Consider the following 19,914-nt stretch of genomic DNA (forward strand, 5'->3'; position numbering starts at 1 on the left):
CCTTTAGTCCCCTGCTCTGTTAAGGAATGGGCCTATTGCTCTTCCCTGTGCTGTTAGAAGATTTGTCAAAGAGCTCTGGTTTTTTTCCTAATACCAGAAATTTTCTCAAGACCTTGGGATGGGTCTGATATTTTTATCCAATTTGAAAAAAAATGGGAATCAATGGGACTTTTAAAACACACATTCACACAAGAGCCCTAAACTCACAGGTGTTGAGGCTCCCTTGGTATAAATATAAGAGTAGCTAGAAGGAACATCAATTCCATTAAACCAATTGCCATCCTTTCCACATTCAACCTAGGAAGAAAGACACTCCTATCTCCGATTGTTCCTTTATTCCCAATTTTAAAGAAAATTCAGAGCCAGTGATGTCACTGACATTATTGGAGAAATAGTGATACATCCCCAAATATTAGTACCCGCAATCCACAAAAGTCAACATGAAGTATTTTCTGCTCATTGATCACACCATCTTCAGGTGCCTCAGTGCTGAACACTACAGCGGATTTTTGCCTCTTGCAGTCACACTTGCAGGAGAATGCATTTTGACCTACATGAATGAAGAAGTGAGCTTTTAAGACCTGCTAATCTAATGGGACTCTTCTTCCTTTAGCCAGAGCGTCATTTTTTTTGCAAGAAATTCACTCATTCATACCAAAATATATCTCTTACAGATATATTCTTATACTCTTCTATATAGTCTTCTGTTGGTTTATGCTTGGCACAGTGGTGGGATTCAAAAAAATTTACTACTGGTTCTGTGGGTGTGGCTTGATGGGCATGGCGTGGCTTGGTGGGCATGGCACAGGGAAGGATACTGTCAAATCTCCATTCCCTCTCTACCCCACTAACCTGCTTTCCAGCTCTGTTCTCCTGTGCAGGGCAACAAAAGAAGACCCAGCCGATCAGCTGAGACTCGGGAGGCAGCGAATAGATGGGGGCAGGGCTAACCAGAAGTGGTATTTACCGGTTCTTCGTACTGCTCAAAATTTCCTCTACCAGTTCTCCAAAACCTGTCAGAACTGGCTGAATACCACCTCTGGCTTGACATCAGAGTGGAATAAATCTTTGCTTTGCTATTGCTTTGGAAAAAAGACTGTTGTAACTGGTTCTTCCGTTGTTTTATATTCTTCTCCAGATTCTTCTCAGAATTTGTTGTGGTTTTTGATTTAAGTGTCCAAAAGTGTCTCATTAGCTGGAGAATGCACTTGATTGATTAAAATTCGAGGAGACAAAATTGCATTTGGTTTACTTACAGTCTCTAAATCCAGTTTGTTCCTCAAACACAGTATGAGAGTGAATATGAATAAATAATACTTCCTGTTTTCATATGCTTTCTGTGACTCTGAAAAGGCATTAATATAGTCAACACTCTAAATTGGGGTAGGATGTATCCCTCAGACATACTCCTTGCATTATCACAATTCTTCCCTCGCCTGATTTGCATGAGGGATTATTTTTTGAATCTAGAAAATAGAATCATACGGAAGAAAGGTCTCTGAGGCAGAGATGGCATTCAGCAGGTTCTGACCAGTTCTGGAGAACCAGTAGTGGAAATTTTGAGCAGTTCGGAGAACCGGCAAATCCCACCTCTGACTGACCCCGCCCCCATCTGTTCTCTGCCTCCCAAGTCCCAGCTGATCGGCTGGGTCTTCTTTTGTTGTCCTGCACAGGAGAACAGAGCTAGAAAGCAGGTTAGTGGAGTAGAGAGGGAATGGAGATTTTACAGTAGACTTCCCCTGCCACACCCACCAAGCCATACCCACCAAGTCATACCACGCCCACCAAGCCAAGCTCACAGAACCAGTAGTAAAAAAAATGGAATGCCACCACTGCTCTGAGGTCTTCCAGTCTAACCCCCCCTGTTCAAGGCAAGTTACACCATTCCAGTCAAATGGTCGTCCAGTCTATTCTTGAAAACTTCCAGTGATAGAGCATTCACAACCCCAAGAGGCAATCTATTCCACTGATAAATTGTTCTCACTGTCAGAAAATGAATCCTTCCTTCTCGGTTGGATCTCTCTTTACCAAGCTTCTACCTATAACTCCTTGGCCTGCCCTCTTCTCTATGTGACTGCCCCTCAGGTACTAAAAGACAGTTAACTTGTCCCCCCCCCCATCCAATAGTGGTATGCTACCGGTTCGGCCAAACCAGTGGTGGGATTCAAGTTTTTTTACTCCAGGTTCTGTGGGTGTGGCTTGGTGATTGTGGCAGGGGAAGGATACTGTAAAATCTCCAGTCAGAGGCAGTTCTCCAGTTTGGAGGTTCTCCGAACTACTCAAAATTTCTGCTACCAGTTCTCCAGAATTGGTCAGGTGCTGAATACCACCTCTGCTGCGAAGAAAGAAGGGCAAAATTTAGTCTTGGGAAGCCAGGACCAAAAGGGGATAACTTAGCATCTTTACAAGCACCTGAAAAAATGTCACACAGAAGAACTTTTCTCTACTAATCCAGGGTAAAGGGCACTAAATGATGGATTTAAGGTAAAAGAAGGCTGGTCTTCAGCCAAATGTTAGGGGAAATAAAACTTCAAACAGTGAGAACAATTAAATAGTAGAATCAGTTCATATGAAGATAGTGGACTCCCTCTAAATACAGTATCAGTCCTCAACTTGTGAATGTAACTGAGCCTGGAATTATATGAGTTATGACAGCCATTAAGTGGGTCACTACGTGACTGCACCCAATTTTATAACCTTTTTTTGCAGTGGTCATGAAGCAAATGTGATGGTCATTAAGCAATTCCATTGTCATGACTTCCCCAGATGCTAGTTCAAAGGAGGATAAGGCAGTCCTGGGCATGTCAGGAGGGGAAGCAGCCAAGGGCAATGAGCCAGGAGAGGAGGGGGTGAGCACAGGGGAGTGACCGGACAAGCAGCCAGCTGAGCTAGAGATGGGAAAGGCACAGGTGCAGGAGGCCGAAAAATTCCAGAAATACCAGAAGTGCTGAAATGGGCCCGCTTTCAGGCTCCCAAGGCTACAGAGGCTTCCCTCGAGCCTCCAGGAGGGTGAAAATAGCCTCCCTTGGGCTCCAGAGGCCCTCCAGAGGCTGAAAACAGGCACTTCCGGTATTTCCAGAAAGCCCGTTTTTCGGCCTCCCAAGGCTGCAGAGGCTTACCTCGAGCCTCCAAGAAGGTGAAAATGGCCTCCCTTGGGCTCCAGAGGCCCTCCAGAGGCTGAAAACAGGCACTTCCGGTATTTCCAGAAAGCCCATTTTTCGGCCTCCCAAGGCTGCAGAGGCTTACCTCGAGCCTCCAAGAAGGTGAAAATGGCCTCCCTTGGGCTCCAGAGGCCCTCCAGAGGCTGAAAACAGGCACTTCCGGTATTTCCAGAAAGCCCGTTTTTCGGCCTCCCAAGGCTGCAGAGGCTTACCTCGAGCCTCCAAGAAGGTGAAAATGGCCTCCTGGGCTCCAGAGGCCCTCCAGAGGCTGAAAACAGGCACTTCCGGTATTTCCAGAAAGCCCATTTTTCGGCCTCCCGAGGCTGGGTACTTTGAAGAAGGAAGATGTATGGGCAGCAAAACTCTAATACCCTTTTTGGTCAATCTTAGTAAATTAAGAATTGTGTTATGTAAGTAATGTGCTTTCAGTTTCTATATATAATATATCATTAGAACTGCCAACGTTTTGCACTATTGCCTTGATGACTCCGAAAGTACAGATAAAAGGTGCGTCTACCACCAAAATCACTCCCTGAAATGAAATGTGTACATGGGAAATGTTCTGTGTGCGGTTCCCACATTGGATAGTCATGATGTCTAATGACTATAGAAAGTATAGTCCAACACATTATGAGGCTAATTCTTAGGAAAGGAGATATTAGCAAATCTTCATAACAGTATCATTTTGAGAAAAACTAAAACAATAATATTTAGTTTTAACTATAGTTAAAATGACAGGTGTGATTGTTGTGGCAGCCTTGAAGTGAAGACACTCACCTCCTATTCGGAAGGTTGAGAGTTCAATCCTAGGTGGTGACATTTATTTCACTCCCAGGGGCAAAGAAAAAAAAATGACCATGCTGTAAACTCCATATGGTGTCAGGAAGGGTACCCGGCCAGTAAATTCTCAGCTCCACCCAGTCACCACAACTCTACCCCAAATTAAGGTATTACAGGGTCATAAAAAGGGAATTGAAATGAGAGGTATCAGTTAACATTGTGCTTGAAATGAAACATTCAGAGCTTTTGTTCATCTCAGAATGCACTATCTTTCCCTTTTTTCAATTGTCTTTTTCCATCCCTACAGTGTTCTTATATACCCAAGTGTGGAAAGAACTTTGAAGAGTCTTTGTCCCTTGTGAATGTCGTCATGGAAAACTTCAAGAAGTATCAACACTTTACGTGTTTCTGTGACCCAGAAGGCATTCAAAAGAATGTGTTGCTTACCAAACTTTACAGTTCCAATGTGCTGTTCCACTCACTCTTTTGGCCAACATGTATGATGATAGGTGGACTTGTCATTGTTGCCATGGTCAAGTTGACCCAATACTTGTCTCTTCTTTGTGAAAGGATCCAACGGATCAACAGATAGGAGCAACCACTAGCTTCTAGGATTTGACTTACCGCTGAAATACTGTTGTTGTTTTTTCCATTCTTCACCAAAGAACCTTAAGTTTGTAATGTTTCTGTTCTAAGTTCCTTATATATTTATGAAGTAGAGCAATAACGAAAAAGGCTGTTCCATATGCAACTGTGATGATACTCTTATGCAGACAATGAGAGAGGGAATTATGGTTTGTGTTGGCCATTGTTATGATCTTGATTCATGCTGCAACTTAGCTATTTTTCTTCTTCTCTTCTTCTTCTTCGTCCTCTTTTTCCTTTTTTCTACAGCCAAAACAGGGCTCAGTGTGACCCTTTGCCAAGCCTTGTTAATGATTGAATCATCATCTCAGCACAAATCTGTTTTGAAAGGTTCTCCAGCCTGGTCACATGTCTTCGTGTGGACCATTTAAGTTCCACTTAGGCATTGGGAAGGGGATGAAAAGATTGGAGTGGGAGGGGTGGATGGTAAAAGGTAAGAACTCAATTTGTTTACTGGAACTGAAAATAAGATGGACGATTTGACCCAGAAATTTGTTGCAGGTATAGAATTTTACAAACACAGGGGAAAGCCAAAGACACACATTGCTGAATACCCAGGCCCAAATCCAATGGAGCATAAATAATCTCACTTAAATTCCACTGAAATAGATGAGATGTTTTTGTAATGAATTATTTTATTGGGATATGAGCCCAACTTTGACTTGTGGGAGGATTCAAATTTTTGGTTAAGGCAATAGCATTTATGTTGACTTCATACTCAGGGTTAAGCTTTCCTTTCTGGCATTTGACATACCCACTGAAAGGTTTATTAATTTGCAGTACCTTTTACTCATGGATTATTATCTACCAAAGCTATCACCAAAAAGAGGGGTGTGGGGAATCCAAGATCTATAAAACTTGTCAACTATTTTTCATTTTCTATTCCAGCCTGAGCCCTGTTGGCAGAGATGGGACCAGATAACCTCTTGCATTCAAATTTATTATGCATATTTTTCTTGCATTTTCTACCATATCACTGTAAAGAAAAATTTAAAAGAAAGAAAATCACACAGGTTTTTTTTTTCATTTTTTACTTCCAACTGTTTTTTTTTTTTTTTTTTGAGACATTTCAAAAAAAATACTAGACAACAAGATAAAAATATATTCTATCTAGTGGTGTATTGTAGTATGGCTATGTTATATTTTATTATTTCCTTTATTAACTGGAAAGTGAGCAGTACTCTTCTTGTATTTCACAGTGTCCAAATCTGGATATAACCATCACAAAGAAAAGATTTGAAGAGATGGCTTAGATGCAATTGAAGAGGGGCACTGCAGTTTGAATAAGCTTAGATGGTATTGTATTTAGCTTGGGGGGAAATTCCTCTAGCCTTGAGAGTCCATGAAAAAGGTATGTGCAGTAGGATAATGCTACTCCTGGTAAAGATTATTTCTTCTTAGTCATTTCAGAACAAATTTCCCCCAATAGCATTTTGAAAAAAATATATTTTAAACAAATTTCTATACACTGAAGTGTAACCAAATTAGAATCATGCATAGGCCAGCCTTATATTGTGGAGAAGTTTGTGTTATTCTCCAGAAGATAATACCTGTAAGGCAGTCTACTTAGGATGAGAGATTGCAAGTGGTCATGTTTTCTTTTCTTTTCAAAGTCCGTATTTTGTTAGTCTGTTTGATGATATGTGTCCCACTTTTCTGCTCTGGCAAGACCTCAAGATGCATTGAGCCCCATAGTTGATTACTATTTAAGTATAGCAAAGAGGTCAAGAAATATTGGACAGCTTGCAGGAAGAATTAATATTCTTGCAGAGAATATTAAAGCAAGTGTAGGAGGAAAGAGAATAAACCTGACCTGAGTAAAACGTGAGTAATATATGAGTAAGAACCATTGCATTAATACTTGGTTGAACAAAAATGTACAGTGGAATGAAGATAGATTAGTGGAACAGAAGTTATTCTGTGTATAGTGGTACCTTGGTACTCAACTGCCTCAAAATTCATCAAATTTGGTACTCAACATATTTTGACACAAAAATGTCCTGATACTCAGTGTTTATTTGGTATTCAATGTGATACAAAAGGAAGTAAGGGACAGTCAAAGAAGGTGGACAGGAAGTAGGCCATGCTAGGAAAATCATTGACATAGAAAAAGGGACAGATTGGGAGTCCTTCCCAGCTGAAAAAAAAGGGTCATGTGGTAAGTCACATGGTTTGTTTGGTACTCATCCTTTCTAGTATTCATCGTGCCTTCTGGAACTAATTAAGGACGAATACTGAGGTACCACTGTAATTTGAAAACGATAAGGTAAAGAAAAGGTTTATTTTGGATCCAGTAGATCACCATGAGGATTTAAAAGGTTGAGGCTACAAAGAGCACAAATATATTTTTCTATCCATCTCTCCTCTGCCTAATTACCAAAATCATAGTTCACTTAAATTGTATCTATAAGGACGGTCTTAGCAGTTTCTGATATTGAATTCAGCCCCAAGGGTGAAATATAAAGTATTTGTTGATCACTCTCTAGCATTCTACAGATTTTTAACAAGCAAAACAACTATTTAAAAAGGTTTTGAAAGCATAATTGTTTCCTTTGTTTTTTCAAAAGGAGAAAGCACACTGGATTTGCCAAGTTCATCCATTAGCTGAGTAATTCTTTATTCCCCGTTATGTAATGTCAACAACTTTTATGGTGTTACAAGATTCCATGAAATGTGCGCGTGTTGTCTGAGCTATAAAAGTCTGCAGCAGTGAAACTAATCTTTGATCTTGTAACCCATAATGCAACATTTTTTCCTCAGGCAAATAAATTCCTGGGTGTGTAATCAGGACTTCAAAACAGTGTGATTTGGTACTCAATTAAACCTTTGCTATTTCAATCCGCTTGGCTCTCAGTAATGGCTTCTTCTCCCCAAAAATATCCTATTTGATCAGATTTGTTTTCAGTTTCTTTAAAATACAAACACACACACACACACACCACAAATTAATCTTCCACCACAGCATATTAACCTGGTTACTGAATTTATTATTCAAGTTTTACATAAATCATTGAACATGAACCAAATGGAATCTGTCCACACAATATAGTGAACCCCAAAATTAGCCAATACTTATGGTGCGAATGCACCTGCTAATTCTTCAATTCTGTCTCATTCATATCTAGAAACTCTGATGTGAAAGATTTTTAAACAAGGGACAAATGATTTCAGATCCTCAATAGATAGCCAGCAACTACACTTCCAATTGTTTTTCCACTAAGGATGTACTTACTAAGATAGGTGAAATGGCTCAGCGGTTATAGGCACTGAGCTTGTCAACTGGAAAGCTGATAGCCTGGGTTCAAGACCCAAGCACTGCATGACAGGATGAGTTCCTGTTACTTGCTCCAGCTCAGCAGTTGGTAGCCATCATGCATCTGATTAACAGGCCCAAGCCCAGAAACAAGACAATGAGCTCCAGTTGAGTTCAATATTTGCTTGCACATAATGGACAGAATCTTGCCGGACTAAAGCTATAACTTTCTAAAGTGTTAGATGTATCCTAAGGGGTTCTAGGATGTGGTTACCTTAAATCCCTTCCTCCTGTCTCATCCAATTTGGAACTGTGCATTCTCATAATCCGGCCCTCTTTCTGGGAAGGCTCTGGATTGTCAAAAATCTTCCCCCTTCACTTTTGCAGGTGTACATTCCATCACCCTGACTCAGACCATCAAGGACCTGACATGAAGAGGAGGTTCAACATGTTAAATCTTTTTTCTTGGGGGGGGGGGGTAGTGATGTGATGTGGAGTTCAAGGTTAACATCAGTCTCTTGTCATGATATGTCACTCTTTGATTACTACATGGAGGGAGGACCTGTTTAATTAGAGCACCCAGCATCTGATGAACCAGTTAGGTTTCAGAAGGAGCTTGGGGTTGTTCCTTTGGTTATGATGTACAGTTTGATTGCTTGACACTTGGAATACGAGAGTACCAGAAAATGAGATTGTACTTATATAGGACCTCTCCACCTAAGAAGCCCGGAAAGCCCTTTAATTTTCAGTGGAGCTAGGTGGTTTAACAGCCGATGTAACTCCTGGAGTGTAATTGCAGGAAAAGAATTGCTTTGTGATAACAACAGCAACAAAACATAATTACTTTTCTACTCTTTTCCTGACTATGTGACTGGCTGGCAGCCCTGTTCTAGATGTTATGATTCCTCTTGGGGAGGAGTGAGGCAATATCTGCAGGGCATATATCATAAGCACTGGGATATCCTCATGCAAATTATGTAAACATATGATTAAATTTCATAGTTCACATCATTTACTCAATGGCAATTGGAATGTGTAACATAGTAATAGCAATTAGCACTTAGACTTATATACTGCTCCACAGTGCTTTACAGCCCTCTTTAAGTGGTTTACAGCAGGGGTCTCCAACCTTGGCAACTTTAAGCCTGGAAGACTTCAACTCCCAGAATTCCCCAGCCAGCAAAGCTGGCTGGGGAATTCTGGGAGTTGAAGTCCTCCAGGCTTAAAGTTGCCAGGGTTGGAGACCCCTGGTTTACAGAGTCAACATATTGCAGCCAAACAATCTGGGTCCTCATGTTACCAATCTCAGAAGGAAAGAAAGCTGAGTCAACCTTGAGCTATTTGGAATTGAACTCCTGGCAGTCAGCAGAATTAGCCTGTAATATTGCATTCTAACCACTGTGCCATCACGGCTCCTAGGGACATCCCTTATCTCCCTTCTCCTATTCCGTCCAAGCATCATGTTGAGTATCAATATTTTGGATACGCATTTTGGCTCTAAAAGCTACCCAAAGACCAGAACCTTGGCATGAAATGGTCCTTCACTATCAACCCTAACAGCATGATTGACTTGACTCTTGGCGCATGTATCTTTTCTTTTATGTACACTAAGAGCATTTGCACCAAGACAAATTCCTTGTGTGTCTAATCACACTTGGCCAATAAAGAATTTTATTCTATTCTATGATCTTTGAAAGAGAAATATGATGGCTCTGGGCATAGAGTTCTTGTGCTTATTAATATAGAATAGAATAGAATAGAATAGAATAGAATAGAATAGAATAGAATAGAATAGAATAGAATAGAATACAATACTTTATTGGCCAAGTGTGATTGGACACACAAGGAATTTGTCTTGGTGTAAATACTCTCAGTATACTTAAAGAAAAGGTACATTCATTTAGAATCAAGAATCATAACGTACAACACTTAATGATAGTCATAGGGTACAATCAACAATCAAATCATACTAGGAAACAGTCAAGTGGGAGGGGATGGGTGATAAGGAGTGGTGAGAAGATTAACATAGTAATAGTAGTGTACACTTTGTAAATAGTTGAACAGTGTTGAGGGAATTATTTGTTTAGCAGAGCGATGGCTTTTGGGAAAAAACTGTTCTTGTGTCAAGTTGTTCTGGTGTGCAGTGCTCTATAGCGTTGTTTTGAGGGAAGGAGTTGAAACAGTTTATGTCTGGGATGTGAGGGGTCTGTAAATATTTTCACAGCCCTCTTTTTGACTCATGCAGTATACAGGTCCTCGATTGAAGTCAGGTGGGTAGTAATTGTTTTTTCTGCAGTCCTAATTATCCTCTGAAGTCTGTGTCTGTCCTGTTGGGTTGCAGAACCAAACCAGACAGTTATAGAGGTGCAGATGATAGACTCAATAATTCCTCTGTAGAACTGTATCAGCAGCTCCTTGGGCAGTTTGAACTTTCTGAGTTGGCGCAGAAAGAACATTCTTTGTTGTGCTTTTTTGATGATATTTTTGATGTTAGGTGTCAATTTTAGGTCATGTGATATAGTAGAACCTAGAAATTTGAAGGTCTCTACTGTTGATACTGTGTTGTCTAGTATTGTAAGAGGTGGTAGTACAGGAGGGTTTCTTCTAAAGTCTACCACCATTTCTACGGTTTTGAGTGCGTTCAGTTCCAGATTGTTCTGGTTACACCACGAGGCAAGTTGTATAACCTCCTGTCTGTATGCAGATTCATCGTTGTCTCAAATGAGACCAATCACTGTTGTGTCATCAGCAAACTTCAGTATTTTAACAGATGGATCGTTTGAGATGCAGTCATTGGTATATAGGGAGAAGAGAAGTGGAGATAGCACACAGCCTTGGGGGGGTGGGGGCTGTGCTGATTGTACAGGTATTGGATGTGATTCCACCTAGCTTCAGCTGCTGCTTCCTGTCTGTTAGGAAGCTTATGATCCACTTATAAGTGTGTTCAGGTACTGCTAGTTGGTTTAATTTACTTAGAAGGGTGTCTGGAATGATGGTATTGAATGCTGAACTGAAGTCTACAGAGAGGACCCTTGCGTAGGAATTTGGAGATTCAAGGTATTGTTGGATGTAATGCAGAGCCATGTTAACAGCATCAACTGTCAATCTATTTGCTCGGTATGCAAACTACATGGGATCTAACAGCGGATCCGTGATGGTTTTCAGATGGAACAGCACAAGCCTTTCAAAGATTTATATAACTACAGATGTTAGAGCAACTGGTCTGTAGTCATTCAGTTCCTTGATGGAGGGCTTCTTTGGCACTGGGATGATATATATAATAAAGGTGGGAGACTCACCCTTGAAAAGCAAAAATAGATTCGTTTAAACTATTGTTTATTATTGAACAAAGCATAGCAATGAATTCTGCAGAATTCTGGAGGTACATACAATCCTCTCCCCATTTTCACTCATAACCCAAGTTGGTTCCCAAGGCCATTGTCAGGGTTCCGACCGATGCCCTTGATCCTCGAGCCAAACTTCAAAAGAAATCCAGTTATTTATTAGGAGCTTCATGTCACCATGTTCCAAATGAAGCCAACTTTAACTCTGTTTCCGCCCTCCCCCCAAGGTGTTTCATTGGTCACATTCTCCAATGAAGCAATTTTGCGGGTTGTAGAGATCACTTCCCTCCAGCCACTGAGTGTAGCCCCAGAGACAGTCTTTAAAGAGATATGGCTGGAATTTGCTTTGGTTTTAAGTGAGGTGCTGCCTCACTGCAGCTGCAAGTTCATTTTCCCATTCCCCTTGCCTATGGCAACTCGAGAGCAGGCCAGGGATGCTTTGTGAGTTGACAGCTATATCTTCTCCATTCTCACCCCTGGATGCAGCAACTATAGTCGCTTCCTCTTTCTTGTCTGGAAAGGTCAACATCATCATCTCCTTTTAATGACCTGATAATCTCTTGTGAGGTGGAATCTGGCCAACTGAATGGAGCTGATGTTTACTGGCCAGATGCCCTTCCTATTGCCAATGAGGTTTATTCAGCAGATATATTCTCATTGTGCCCAGAGAGAAATATCTGCTTCTACCTGGGATTGAACTCACAGCCTCCTGATTGTGAGGTAAGAGCTCCACCTCTAGGCCACCACAAAACTCAAGTTCAACATGTGACTTTTCAAAGGTTGTTGCCTGCTGTAGAACCACAGTGTATATCTCTCCAAAGAGAAAGATGCAAAGTTGTGTGAAAGCCATACACATAAAGACATTGCTTCTCCAGGCAGTCATATTCAACAAATGGATGCTTGTAACAACAGATGGCTTCATCAAAGACACTTCAGCAGGAGGTGACCAGAAGATCCAGCCACCTACTAAACATTTCAGCTAACAAATGCATGAACAGGACTCAGATGAAGTAACTCTTGTGGATACATATACAAGCAAACTTAAAGAAATTGCTTTTTCCAGTCCTTACACAACACTTCCATACAACTATGGAATTTGTTGTCCTTGGAGATAGTCCCCGGCAGCAATTTCATGGAAGACTATGGGCTATCAAAAGCTATTCCTCTTGATGATGGTTGCTAAATCTTGAGCCAGAGCTATTAGAAATGTGGATTATTATAGCTGGGCTGCAAATATCCACTCAACCACTAGATGAAGGGAACTAGCTAAAGTTGTATCTCTTTGGTGCTCTCTAATAGAAGAGAGCTATCATTCTTCTCCCCATATTTTTGAACTTTCAGAACTTCATTTAGCCATGACACAGGGAAATAAGATTATATTCATGCTCTGGAACAGGGATGTCAAACTCTATTTTATTGAGGGTTGCATCAGGATTGTATTTGACCTTGTGGGGGCAGGGGGGGGTCAGCTCGATGTTATTCATTGAGGCATCCTGCAGCCCTCTGCCAGTGAAAACGGAGCTTGAGAGGGCTACATGAGGTCACCCCGAGCTCCATTTTCTCTGGCAAAGGCACCGTGGGCCAGTCCTTCATTGTTCCTGTGGGCCAGATCTAAGTATCCCACGGGCTGGATCCAGCCCCCGGTCCTTGAGTTTGCCACCCCTACTCTGGAAGAAAATCAGAAGGATGTGGTTTCAGATTAGGAGTCTCTTTAAAAAAGAGAGAGAGATGATAAGAGTGATTAAAAAAGGAAGAGAATCCATAATTCTTTCCCTAAAGCCCATTGCTCCTTGGCGTTTATAGGTTACAAGGTTGCTGAAAAGTCAATGACATTGAATTCACACTTCCAGCATGAGTAACTTCACACAAATCTTTTTAAGCAAAGACAGAAGACTTATTCTAAAAATTCTTATTGTGTCCTCCCTTTCATTAATGCCAAAATAGGGATCTATATATCATCATTTTTCCTCTTTTCTTTTCCAAAGTGAATTCTTAATTTCCTCCTGCAAACATCTGAACACCTTAATTTTCTCCTGCAAACATCTGAACATCTTAATTTCCTCTTGCAAACATCTTCAGGGTCCGCAGTTTCAAGGGGGAAAAAGTGACAGAGAAAGGGAGCAGAATGTAAATAATAACAAACACTAGTCAGGCTTGGTTCCAAGTAGAGAACTGAGCAAACAGCTAAAGAGGGAAGGGAATGGAGGAGAGAGAACAATTTGGCACAATTGTTTTATGAGTTGGAACAACAATGGATAGAGAAAGCATAAAAACCTAATCTCATCTCTGCTGTTGAAGCTATTCCTTTGGGTTGAGGGGGAGGAAGCTAATAATGCGCTAAATGTATGTGAGCATGAGTGTATATAACAATATTGATTTTACTGTACCATAACAATAGCTATTGATTCACTGTAACAGTAATTATACCACTACCACTTTAGCAGAGATTCTAGTTTGTTCGTCAGTGCAGAAGAACAATAACTATATGGCTGCCCAAAACTGTTCATTAGGGACCAAAGGCCTGTTGAAAGGGAAGGCATTTAAACTTAATTTAATTAATTCAGATCTCAGGGTTGTTTGCTTGCTTGCTTGCTTTAAGCAACAACAACACATATTCTCTGCAATTTGGAAAACCTTAATTTTCTGGTAAGGTGTTACAGTTCTCTTGAGTGTTGAGGTTTCATCTTCTGGATCTTCAAGAAACAGGACAAGAACTGCAAGAGAGAAGTTTATCTAATTGATTGCATTCTTAGGTCTCCTCACGTGGGGAAGGACAAAACATTCTAGGAAATAAGTCTTGCATATGTTTGGCTGCCCTTTATCAAGCCTTTATCATTTTTATGAACTCTTTGTTGCGATCCTTACTTATAGACAATAATTAAATGTGGTTACATCTCTGTTATAAATGATTTGGTAACAGGAAAGTGAAGACAATGGTTCAAGCTCATTTCAACTTTACTGGAAATAAAACAAGAAAACCTACAGCCTATAGTTGTTTCTCTTGAATTCTTGGAGTTCTGCCCAAGTACTTGTTTACCTAGAAGTGTAAAAAGTGATATATTTGGAGGAAAGGGGAAAATGGGGTTTATAATGAAAAATAACTCACCTGTTCTTACCAGAAATAATGGGTTTTCCACAAGGTCACAACACTTCCTTCAATCTCAACAGAAGCTGAAATTCTAGTCAGGATGACTGGAGTGAGTGAAATGGAAGCGTTAACGTTTCCTATCAGCCTGGAAAATCAGTTTAAATTGTTCCAGCTTAAATTAATCCTTTTACTCCAAGTTATTTTGATGTTCCTTCATTCTTTCCACTAATGGGAAAAAAATGATCACATTTTGTAACTACATCTAAAATGGTTCATCCACAAAAGCACACAGCTCAAAATATTTATGGGCCAACATATTGAAAACAACATTTGATGTGTAAATGTCAAGCATAATCAACTCTCCTGTCACTAGCCAGCAAAGAATGGAAAAAATATGCAGCTGCTAAAATGTCATTTAAGAGACTTTAAAAGCTACGTTTGTGTCAGCCCCATAAATCCTTGAGCAATTGGGCAGTGATTTTGTCAATCAGGTCCTGGTGGGTTGAATCTGATTAGTACTGTTCCCTGCTTGCTTTTTCTTTCTTAATGGATTGTAGAAATCTGATAAGAATTCCGGATGAATGTTAAGAGAATTCCATTAGGAAGTCTGCAGAAGTGAATTTGATGCTCTAATGCACTGTTATATTACGAACAAACGCTCTGCTAAACTATCCAAATCCAGCTATCTACACTGTGGCGAGAGAGAAGGATTGCATTCATTCCAGGATTTACCAATGCAGCATATGAGGGGAGGGGGAGTTGTAACTTTGTTTATTATGTGTAGTTGCTGAAAATCTTCATTGGCACCCCTGCTTTGTGGAATGTGAGTGTAATCTGCAATGGTGTATTACCTTTCTGAAACTATGAAGCATTCTTGAAATCAGTGTTCTTGGAGAAGAGGTCTACAACATTTCCATGAAAAATATTTTTCAGGTCCTCGTAAAAAGCGAGCCCTGAACCATGGTTGAAACTTCTGTCAATGAGGTGCCTATCTCTGCATTGCCCTATTGCAGTGTTTCTCAACCTTGGCAACTTTAAGATGTGTGGACTTCGGCTGCCAGAATTTCCCAGACATCCCTGTGGAACATATTAGAATTGCCAAGGTTGGGGGGAAAAATGAACTAGAAGGCATCACATCATCTTCAATAGTTCCTATTGCTGATTGCATCTCAAGTTGTCAAGAAAAGAAACCAAGTTGATGTTGGCTGGCTATGGGAATTCTGGGAGTTGAAGTCCATGCATCTTAAGGTTACCTAGATCAAGAACCACTATCCTAAAGGTTCTGCAGTGGACAAGGTATAATAGCAAACAACAAATATCACTCATCACAAAGTATACATTCAACAGACACATACAGATAAACCATATCTACTTACTACTTGAGACAATCAAAAAGGCCAAAAGGAAACAAAAAGTCCAAAACAACTCCTCTCCAGCAAACAACACCCATATGAGCAGAGATTAACATCAAAATTAGCATTGGACCAGGGGTCAGCAACCCGCAGCTCTGGAGCCACATGTGGCTCTTTCATCCCTCTGCTGCCTATCTGCCTATCTGCTTATATGCCTATTGCTGGTCAGTAAAAGGAAAAAGGACACTGCACTAGGAGGAGACTCTAAGGTGGGAGGGCCAAACTTCCAGTCAGCTCCAGAATTGAATGGGGGGCTTCCAGTTAGGACCTTTGTGGCTCTTTGAGTGTTTAAGGTTGCCAACCCCTGCACTAGGTCTACAATCAAAAAGTAAACAATAACCCAATCAAGGAACTACCAATGCAAGCAAACAAGCTAAGAGTAAACAACAGCCTACTCAAGGAAACACCAAGAACACTCCCACCAAAACTGACAGGGCAAGCCACTGCTATATAAGAGCAAAGACCACTCCCTTCTAACACTGATGACATTATCTAGTTTGGTAACAAAATGTCTGCAAGGAAACCACCAAGTTCAGAGAGCACCAATGACCCCACAGTATACATTCAGCCAGCCTATGTCACATCCACATACATAGCTGCTTTGTGATCTATCTAATGATGTGCCAGACATTATGAAATCACATATTATCAAGTTGTTCAGAAAAAAAGAGAGAAGAGCCATTGCTAATTTGCTTTCTATGACTAGGTTTCATCTCAGCATGATGTTTTCTGATCATAAACTTTACTTAGGAACATTATAAAAGTGTCAAGAGTTGGCACTGCAATGCCAGGTTCACCATCTGGCTCATTTTCTGATACTTCCACACCCCCATAGATACTGCCATATATGTTCATGAGAAGAATATAGTGGATGGTTCATAAAATAGCTTTCTTGAAGAGATCATAAGGTAACCTCATGCATTTCTAATTAAGCATTGTTTAAACTAATAAATAAAGCATATGTTTCTCCATAAACACCTTGACTGCTGTTAGAAGATTCAGTGCGCCTGGTCAAACATGGTAAGAGCCCATATTAAGGATGACATTGTGACAATAAGGGGCAGGAATCAGGGGTGGGATTCAATCGGTGATTACATTTTTCCCACTTTAGCATAAATGTATTCCTTCACTCCTCTCCCAAATCATCTACCAACTTACTCAGACTGAAGAAGTTACTTGGATAAACAGTGAAATGTTTCAAATCCAAAAGAAAAGAAGTCTAATTTCCATGACTCATCTTCGCGGCCCGGTAGGACTTGTTCCACGGACCGGTACCGGTCCGTGGACCGATGGTTGGGGACCCCTGTTCTAGACAACAGTCCCTCAAGTAAGCAGAATCTATGCTACGAAGGCTTGTCTACTTCTTCAGAGTCATCAGTTCAGCTACTTGAATAAGCAGTGAAATATTTTAATTTTTAAACCAGAAGGAAGTCCAGATGCTTTGACTCAACTCTCAGTCAATTCTACCTGAATGACTGAAAAACATCATCAATTTATTGAGGGACTGTTGCATCTATCTGGCTGATTTGAACCAACAAAGTTAGCATGCTCCAGGTGCCTTCAAAGAATGTCATCTATCTGGGCCCTGAAAGCACACCTTCCCTGTGTCAGGATTCCGGCAGTTACCCCAATTAAATCATGAGTCTTGAGCCACATTCCCAAAATTTCAAAGGATTTACTGGAAGTCAACATGTCGGCATAACCTGGGCGTAGCCAACTCTGAGACATGTAATTGACTGTCACCCTTGACCCTGTTTTTCTCCCCACCCCTCTGGGTGTATCATCCAATGAAACACGTCCATAGCTAAGAGTCATCAATCATGCTCTCCAATTAAATTTTTGCGCAGCAGTTTCAGTCATCTAATCAGTCTCTGAAGAAAATATGAATGGAATGTACTTTCAATTCCACACTGCTGCCTGCACTTTGAAACTCCCCCCTTCTTTCTGTTGACAACTATAAAATGTGTATAGAAAATGTTTTATGAGTTGACATCTGTTGTAGTGACTGCCCTTTAGAATCAGGGTCCCCTTAAGTTCCCGTCCTGGTTCCAATCGTGATGATCTTCAGTGGGCCTTCAATACATGGCTTTTCTCCCAAGCTCTTGACTAGGATAGAGTGTGGAATATTATTTATGTTCTTGGCCAGGTTCCCTAGCTTGTTTAATGATTCCTATTTAGATTGTACATTTTTATCTTGTACTTGTATTGTGAGCTGCCCAGAGGTGGTCTGAAGTTGGGTGGCACCCAAAATAAATACATAAATAAATAGAAATAGACATCCCAAAGCTCTAGGGCCTCATGTACCCCCAATACAAAAATATCTACATTTTAATGTATCAAAAGGAGGGGAAATTAAATATGTAACTGGAAATATAAGTCTATTAGCTATATTGGATTATAATTCAATATTAAAGAACTGAAATCAAGCTCAGTTTTTTCCCCTTCTGTTTCCACCATTAGTTTCTGCAGTGTGTCTCCTAGCCAGCCAGTCAAAATCCAAGAGCTATTTTCAATTCAGAAAATCTGCATGATACCTTAATGCTCGGTTGCACTTTCCACCAACTCATCTATTTCTGTATCCATCCATCCATTATATTTTCATAACTTCCTTCTCCTCAGGACTCCAGGCAGTTTATGTAATAAAAATGAAACACCCTAACACATTTTTTCCAATCTAAAAGCCCATTGGAACAAAATGGTTTCCATGGCTTTACAAATGCAAGGAAGGTGAGAACTCCTGCTACCTGAGGGGACAGAGATAGATAGTTTAGCGCAGTGGTTCCCAACTTTTTTTTCGCCCCGCACCCCTAAAGAAATTTCACTCGAACCTCGCACCCCCTGAAATTTAGACTTTAGGAACTACTGAACGCGTTAAATATATGGTAGGATCGAATCTTTTCAGCTATGTATGTGACGGCCACTAAATAACGATACTTAACTCTAAAATGAAAACAAAGTTAATCCATTGCATAATAAATAAAAATGCCAACATATAGCCAATATCCTATTATTTACCTGGACTTTTCTCGCACCCCCTGGAATATCATCTCGCACCCCCAGGTTGGGAACCCCTGGTTTAGTGATTGATTAGTCTTTTGACCAGGTCAGAAAACAAAAGAAAAGTAAAGTAAAACACAGGATCTAATTCCAGGGTAAAGGAAAGACATGAGATTCTATAACCAGAGGGCTGCCCTACTCATAAAGACCCATTTCCAATCCCCCACCTTCTTAACCTCAATAGTGATAGAGACCTGGAACAAACTCTTCCCTCCTGATCAATCCATGTGGCAAGATAATCATGGAAAGGAACTTATCTAACTGGCCCTGCAAGAACTTATTGCAAATGTTTATTTTCCAGGAGCAAAGGAATTTTTCTTTGGGGAATTCTGAGTGTTTTCTAGATAAAAAGAGGGCTGTGAAAATATCTACAGACCCCTCACATCCTGGACATAAACTGTTTCAACTCCTACCCTCAAAATGATGCTATAGAGCACTACACACCAGAACTAGACACAAGGACAGTTTTTTCCCGAGCGCCATCACTCTGCTAAACAAATAATTCCCTCAACATTGTCCAAGTATTTACAAAGGCTGCATTACTATTACTATTAATCTTCTCATCATTCCTTATCTCCCATCCCCTCCCACTTGTGACTGTATGACTGTAACTTTGTCGCTTGTATCCTTACAATTTATATTGACTGTTTCCTAGTATGATTTGATTTCTTATTGTACCCTATGACTATTATTAAGTGTTGTACCTTGACGAATGTATCTTTTCTTTTATGTACACTGAGAGTATTTCCACCAAGACAAATTTCTTGTGTGTCCAATCACACTTGGCCAATAAATAATTCTATTCTATATCTGCATAAGCTAAACTTGCAGCTCTTTACTTGTGGTGCAGTTAAGTATCTAGGACATCCTGTGATTAACTGAAGGACTTCAATATTCCTCCATACTGTCCAATCTTTCAAGGCCTCCTATGTATTCATCACTGCATTATGTTACTGAATGGTTGGTCAAGTCATAGCCAACTCCTTATGGGTCCCTGGATCAAAGTTCTCCAAGCTATTCTATCATAACATTACAGCATTCTTGCAAGGTCTATGACAGGGTTGTCAAACTCACATTGTCACAGCAGCATCACATGACATATCGGGACGTTTTTCCCCTTTGCTGAACGGTGTGGGCGTGGCCAGCACATGACACATCTGGCCCACTGGCTGGG

General features: G+C 40.5%; 1 protein-coding gene across 5 annotated transcripts in view; it reads left to right on the forward strand.

Annotated features, from left to right (window-relative positions):
• Window positions 1-7,424, forward strand: part of LOC113412645 (calcium-activated potassium channel subunit beta-2) — a 250,362-nt gene extending 242,938 nt beyond the window's left edge. For all 5 annotated transcript variants that reach the window (XM_087965371.1, XM_087965373.1, XM_087965370.1 and 2 more), the window contains one exon: window positions 4,249-7,424. In XM_087965371.1, coding sequence (XP_087821497.1) covers window positions 4,249-4,533 — 285 coding nt within the window. In that variant the 3' untranslated portion in view covers window positions 4,534-7,424. The remainder of the gene's footprint in view (window positions 1-4,248) is intronic.
• The last annotated feature ends 12,490 nt before the right edge of the window (window positions 7,425-19,914 follow it).

The sequence above is a fragment of the Notechis scutatus genome, chromosome 4, assembly GCF_049901735.1.
Source record: "Notechis scutatus isolate UNSWTSFEM ecotype Mainland chromosome 4, rNotScu1.2, whole genome shotgun sequence".
Classification (NCBI taxonomy): Eukaryota; Metazoa; Chordata; class Lepidosauria; order Squamata; family Elapidae; genus Notechis; species Notechis scutatus.